A 6,952-nucleotide genomic window follows, 5' to 3' on the forward strand; every position below is an offset into this window, starting at 1 on the left:
TACAAAGAGAAAGTCTACAAAGAGAATCTGTCAATGTTACTTGGACCTACACACTTAGATTTTTTACCGAGATGGGCACCACCGAGCAGCTGGGCTTTTTTTGACGTAGGACTACGTCTTTGATTTCTATATGGGGGTACACTTTGTGAAAACCGAAAATGGAACATGTAACAAATTAAGAAAGATTTTGAACGTTAATAACTCATCTGCCCCTGGTCCAATTTCAACAATTTTATCACCAATCGATTAGAAATATGGCTACGCATCGATAACAATGCTTTTGAAAGTTGATTTTCAACAAGAAACTATTGAAAAACTGGTAAATGTCCAGCATTGTTCAAAAGTGTCGAATTAACTAACAAATCCACCAATTACCTACTTGCATATGCTGCTTCCCCAGCACAGTCGTCAGAGAGTAGTAAGTAGACGAAACAAGTCGAAATGGCATTCGCCTCCGATCCTCGGGCGCGTGCGAATAGGGAGGATGGAATTGCGTAATATTTTGCACACTCATCGCCATACTCAGAACCACACGCTCCCAACGACCACACCACTATGTAGCAGCAGTAGCAGCAGTAGCAGTGCTTTCGGCGTGTGGCGTTGAAAATTGTTCTCCAGTAACAACGAAATGCTGCCTGTAAGCAGCGAGCTGCAGAGCCCACATAAGCAACCATCAAAGGAGCTGCACCGCTATGCTATGGATCGGAATCAGTAGCTCTTCGTGAGTCGCTGTGGGTCGGTCATCTATTGCGTGTCACCCTCGCTCCAAACGACATACAGCTCGACAGCCTCATCCGTGTTGAACACCCAGCTCAGAATTACTCAACCATTACTACAAAACGGTCCTTTTCAGGGCCACCAAAAATTTGTTAAAGAGTATTATTTGGACATTGGTCAAGGTCATCAGTTCCCGCAAGCAGCTAGCTAGCTATCAAGGCGCAACCTGTCTATAGAAGGTGGGGAATTGTAGGCCTGAATATATTGGTGCAATTAGTTTTTCCTCGGCTTTCATTCCGCACGATTCGTTTCTTTCGTTTAATCAATCACCCTTGTAAAGGGTGATACGGTCAAAATTTGGTCAAGGGAAAACGCGTGTAAATCGGTGAAATCGTTTATTTAAAAAATCAAATTAAATTTCTTTTTCAAGTTCAATTAGTATAAAATTCAGGAAAAATATTCAGTTAGGCTTCCGCTTTTCCAAATCCGAATTGCCGGGCCTTACGCTTGACCCCTGCCATCAGATTTTGTACAGCCACCTTGTCCACCTTCTTCGCCGCAGAAAGCCAGTTTGCCTTGAACTGCTGCTCGCCCTTAGCAGTTTTTTGGTCTTCTTTAGGTTCCGCTTGACAATAGCCCAGTATTTCTCAATTGGGCGGAGCTCTGGCGTGTTGGGAGGGTTCTTGTCCTTGGGAACCACCTGCACGTTGTTGGCGGCGTACCACTCCATGGCCTTTTTACCGTAATGGCAAAATGCCAAATCCGGCCAAAACAGTACGGAACAACCGTGTTTCTTCAGGAAAGGCAGCAGACGTTTATTCAAACACTCTTTCACGTAAATTTCTTGGTTGACAGTCCCGGAAGCTATGAAAATGCTGCTTTTCAAGCCACAGGTACAGATGGCTTGCCAAACCAGATATTTCTTTGCGAACTTTGACAGTTTCATGTGCTTGAAAACATCTGCTACCTTTCCCCTTCCTTTTGCCGTATAAAACTCCTGTCCCGGAAGCTGCTTGTAGTCGGCTTTGACGTAGGTTTCGTCGTCCATTACCACGCAGTCAAACTTCGTCAGCATCGTCGTGTACAGCCTCCGGGATCGCGCTTTGGCCGTCGTATTTTGTTTATCATCGCGATTTGGAGTCACTACCTTCTTGTAAGTCGATAGTCCGGCTCGTTTTTTGGCTCGATGCACGGTTGTAGACGATACACCCAGCTTATTTGCGGCATCTCGGAGAGAGAGGTTAGGGTTTCGCTTGAAACTACCGGCAACTCTCTTTGTCGTCTCAGCGGCTTCCGGTTTTCGATTTCCTCCCGATCCAGACTTCCTGGCTGTCGACAAACGTTCCCCAAACACTTTAATTACATTTGTAACGGTTGATTTGGCAACTTTTAGCGATTTTGCCAACTTTGCGTGCGAGTAGCTCGGATTTTCGCGATGCGCGAGCAAAATTTTGATACGCTGCTCTTCTTGCTTGGACGGCATTTTGACAACTGAAGAGTGAATTCCAAAATCAAAATAGGAGCAACATTCTAAACACACACACCTTCAAAATGAGGGGTGTTCAGGTTTTTTAAATGCAAAATTGAAAGAAATACGTCAAGTTGATATTGACCAAATTTTGACCGTATCACCCTTTAGTAACGCCGAAAAGATTGTTTCAATCGGCGCTTACATATGAAATTTATTGTGGATTATACAATTTTTTGTATGTTACCAAAATTTATGAATGGTTTGCCACTAAATGTTGAGATAATTTATTGATTATTGAATTATCACACTGTATACCATGAAAAAGCAGCCTGTTTGTGAGTTTTTGCCTGTTTTCAAGTAAGGAGTTATCATAAAAACAAATCACCAGCTGGTATTTCCCGGCGACTTTACAAATAAATAAAATCAAACAAAATCATCATGCAGAACTAGCTAGGATTTGTTTTACTTAATATTTCACAAAATTGCTTTCGAGTGTTAAGACATCGTCTCCCGCAAAGTTTCCATTTTTCCCTCTACCAACACATACATCAGGGCTAGATAGATTTCCACAGGATCTATAGAATCCCCGCGATTTAAAAAACTAAAATGCACAGCATACGAAAAGAGGTCAGGTTTCGACCAATAGCAGATAGATTTTAATTCTAAACAAGCCAAACGATTGGAAATTTATCTACCAATCTACTAAAATGAACACTTAGTTAATTTTCAATAGGTCACTATTGAAAAATACCAAATGTCCAACTGTTGCAATGGTGATCAAAATTATCACCGAATGTCTGAAAACAGTGCATTCCCTAACACAGACTTAAAAATCGAATTCGATGCGGTCCCATTTAACACCCAACAAACATTGCATGCAGAATAAGAGCTTATTCAGGCAAAAATTTGCTTCTTCAGCTATAAAATTGTTTATTCAGCCATTATTCAACTCAAATTGTTTGTTGGGCAGTGCTCATTCAATCACCGTAAGTGGTGGTGTCCAGTCCAGCAGCAGCAGTAGTAGCAGCAGCAGCAGCAGCAGCAGGAGTGTTTTCAACAACGAAAGGCTGCCTGCAAGCAGCGAGCTGCAGAGCTCATATGAGCAACCATAGAGGAGGAGGAAGAAGTCCCACGGATCTCAGTTGAAAATTTGCCGAGATCTCAGCTAACAAACATAAATGTTGCTGTATCTCGGCATTTTTTTCACTGAGATCTAGTAAAATAAAATGCCGAGCTGCTCGGTGGTGCCCATCTCGGAAAAAAAATCTAAGTGTGTAATACAATGTTCAGCTTGAGATATCAGAAAGTGGGAAATCACAAACTTTGGTAAATTGCTCTGAACGCCGGTTCTAAATTCTTGATTACATTCATTTGTTTCCATCAAATCAAAATAGTAATGTCACGGAATGTCTCACATCTTTTGAAAAATATTCACTCCATGTTTTATTCGCCTTAGCACACCCATTTTCTAATTAGCCCACTTATTCATTTTGCTCTCGTTATCACGCGTGCCTCAATTATGGTCGTAGCCAGGCGAGCAATATCTGCGTGAAGCTGGTGTAAGATATTAATTTCTCTTCTTTCCTTTTGTATCGTTTCTTCCTTTCAAAAAAAAAACAGAGCACACTTTTAACCATCACAAGAAAACGCCGCACCGCCCCGAAGTGGTCGGAAAAAGAACCGTTACCCTCCGCGCGCAGCTTCCATCAACAATGCTGTCGTGTTAAGCTCCACCAAGCATCGACGTTTGTTGGTCCATAATCTTCCTCCTCCCCAGGCCTGGCCCAGGCACCCTTCTCTACCGGAGTTCCGTCTGGATGGGCCCACTCCAGGTAGAATTTGGAAAGCAAACAAGAGAGGAATAGCAGATAATAGACGGTTGGTGCCATTGGCAGGAGGGGACACCGCTTAGTGCCGGACGGAAAACATCGGACCGCAGATATCTGAACCAATTGCAGGAAAGGGTGAATGAATCTCACCTGCGCCGGTCAACGTGTAACCGAAAACAACGAAAAGCTTGAAAATCGTAGGCTTTTCCGGAGCGTACGAAACACGACTCAAAGAAGGAATACCTCAAAAACAGAGCGAAACGTGGTTCCCTTGGGTGATGTCGAGGTGACCCATTGAGACGGAGAAGAGAGTTCACGATCGATCCACAACTAGTTTTTTGCCCCTCTGCCTCAAACATTCGTCGCGGGCTCAACCGTGCGCGATCGTGTAGTCTCGTCGCGGTTTCAGTCTCTTTTTGAAATTCCATCGATCAACAACAACGGCGTGGTGCGGGTAACTTGTTTGCTGCTTTCGAATTCCATATCGATTACGCCAGATCGCGCGCGAGTGGCTTCCTAGTGACGGATATGATCGTTTGAAGTGGTTTCGGAGTCTAGAAGCAATAAAGATGGAGAATAACTTGATTCGGGTGCTGGAAGGACAATATCTGGACGAACTGACCAGTGAGTTGTGTGACTTTTCGCTGGAAGAACAGAATGCGGCCACCGAGGCGCAAGGGGTCAAACCGCTGGCCTCTTCGGACTATGTCCCGATTGTGGGCAAAAGTGTGACCTACGTGGTAGCTTGTGTAATCATCAACGACAAAAACGAGGTGCTGATGATGCAAGAAGCGAAGGAATCGTGTGCAGGAAAGTGGTACCTACCAGCAGGTCGAATGGAACCCGGTGAAACGATCATGGAAGCTGGGGCACGAGAGGTCTTGGAGGAGACTGGACTTAAGGTCGATATAACAACGCTGCTGGCAGTAGAGTCAGCTGGGGGAACGTGGTTTAGGTTTGTGCTGACGGGAAGAGCAGTGGGTGGTGAACTCAAAACCCCTTCCCAAGCGGATCACGAATCCATACAAGCCAAATGGATTGGAAACCTAGACGAACTGAACCTCCGCGCTAACGATATTATCCCCATTATAGATTTGGCACGGAATCACAAACGTCGCATTCCCAAAGACCCCAGTTGGCACAGGGATATTCTACCGGCCAAGAAAGCTCACTATAAAAACTATCTCCGGGTAGTGGTTGCCATCAAGAACAAAACCACCAACCAAGTATTCATTCTTCTCAGCGAGAAAACGGCCTACCATTTCCCAACCGTGGAAATTCATCCCGGTCGCAGCATCCACTCTACCCTTAAAAAGTTCATGATCGAACTGTTTGGGGCCGACCTTCCGCAACATCGACCGCATGGAGTCCTGACCGTCGAGCATCATAGCACCAGTTCACAGGCCAATCCAACGGACGGGATCTGCCTTACTCTGTTGGTCATCTGTAGGCCCTCGATCGAAAGTGTGTCTCTCATTGGCAAGTGTATTTGGCACGAACTGAACAAGGAACTCAGCGCCCGGCTGGCGATGACCGTAGCGGCGAAAAATTCCACACTTTTACTACATGTCGTACGATAATGGAATAGGTAATGGGAGTTTGGCGCGCTATGGCTGCGACAGCAAGTGTGATCGTGGCAGCGTGAAAAAATGACAAATTTCTTTTTTTGGTACAATCGACGAATCTCGCCACGGGGAGAGTACCGTTTTATTTTTGCCAACCAACAAGAGAATCAATTTTTTTTTTAAATGTGTATGTGCAGCTTTAGTAGTGGAACTACCTGAACAAACGAGTGGAAAACCTCAAGAGAACAGCAATGTTAAGGGTACGAAACACCCAGAGGGTCGTATAAACTGATGATCTTTTTTTTTTGTTTTGCGCGATTGGAATCTCAATGCGATTTGGATTTTGTTTCGCTTCTTGTATTTTAATTTTGCGGTTTAGTGATGAGCCAGCAGAAACAGAAGTGAGCCAAATGAGGAAAAAAAAAGAGTACACCCGGAGAATTTTATGAAAGCTGAAATTGAAGAAATGAAAACAAGCAAACTGTTAATTTATTGCCACCACTCTGCTTATGCCGGTGGAAACTGAAGAGTCGTAAAAATTGGAGAAGAGAAACGAGATAAAAACATTACAAACGAATTATGCTACGGATCAACCGTGAAAATGAAGATAGTGCGGCAAACAAATGAGAAATACGAAGAAGACACTTAGCTTGAAAATTTATTTACAAAAAGCGAACAAACTTATATAAAGGATATAATAAAAAAAAAGCAATTAACAAAATGTGGTTTAGTAAGAGAATCGATTCTTTCATCCGAAAACACAGCAAGAGAACACAATTCCAGTCAATAAGCTCCGTCTCTCCTTCTGTCAAAGCGCAAAACATAATAACCTTTCCACCGTCATGCTTCAAAGTTAGTGCTAAACGATTGTAGCGGATCCGAGACTGTTTGTTCCCAGGACGAATATCTTTAGCGCCACCTCCGAAGAAGAGCACTAGTTGTTTCTAACAATGCCCGGCTAGATACTGACCCAATGAGCATGTTCTGAAATTAGTTTTCAGTTCCGGGAACAAGATTAACAGCAAATATATTATATTAGCAATATACTTTTTTTATTCCTCTTCTTCTTCTTCGCATTTCAAACTTATTGCTTAATTGTTTGATAAACATTGTGAAATATTTTCCTTTCAATCCGTCAGTGTGAACCCTTTGCTATTGCCGCGGATACACTTGTATGACAAACTATGAGCATGAACATTATTTGTATAATAAGTTATGAGCACATTCATGGTCACACTTCATAGTTTTTTTTTTGTACATTCAGACTATGAATGTATGATATACCTATATGATATCATATAATATAGGCTATCTTGATATCAAAATTCATACAAATGATTTCCAGTGAAAATTTTACGAATGAGTGCTCA

At 43.0% G+C, this 6,952-nt stretch overlaps 1 protein-coding gene across 1 annotated transcript; it reads left to right on the forward strand.

Annotated features, from left to right (window-relative positions):
• Positions 1–3,813: 3,813 nt before the first annotated feature.
• LOC135715145 (8-oxo-dGDP phosphatase NUDT18-like) lies at positions 3,814–6,257 on the forward strand. The gene has a single exon (XM_065238541.1). It carries the CDS (start codon positions 4,587–4,589, stop codon positions 5,595–5,597), a length of 1,011 nt encoding a protein of 336 aa, XP_065094613.1. The 5' UTR covers positions 3,814–4,586; the 3' UTR covers positions 5,598–6,257.
• Positions 6,258–6,952: the final 695 nt, after the last annotated feature.

The sequence above is a fragment of the Ochlerotatus camptorhynchus genome, unplaced genomic scaffold (genome assembly GCF_037179485.1).
Source record: "Ochlerotatus camptorhynchus isolate MF236.1 unplaced genomic scaffold, CSIRO-AGI_Acam_v1.1 ptg000822l, whole genome shotgun sequence".
Classification (NCBI taxonomy): domain Eukaryota; kingdom Metazoa; phylum Arthropoda; class Insecta; order Diptera; family Culicidae; genus Ochlerotatus; species Ochlerotatus camptorhynchus.

Coding starts and splice junctions, on each gene's coding strand:
- LOC135715145 (XM_065238541.1), top strand. CDS start 4,587: ATGGAGAATAACTTGATTCGGGTGCTGGAAGGACAATATCTGGACGAA.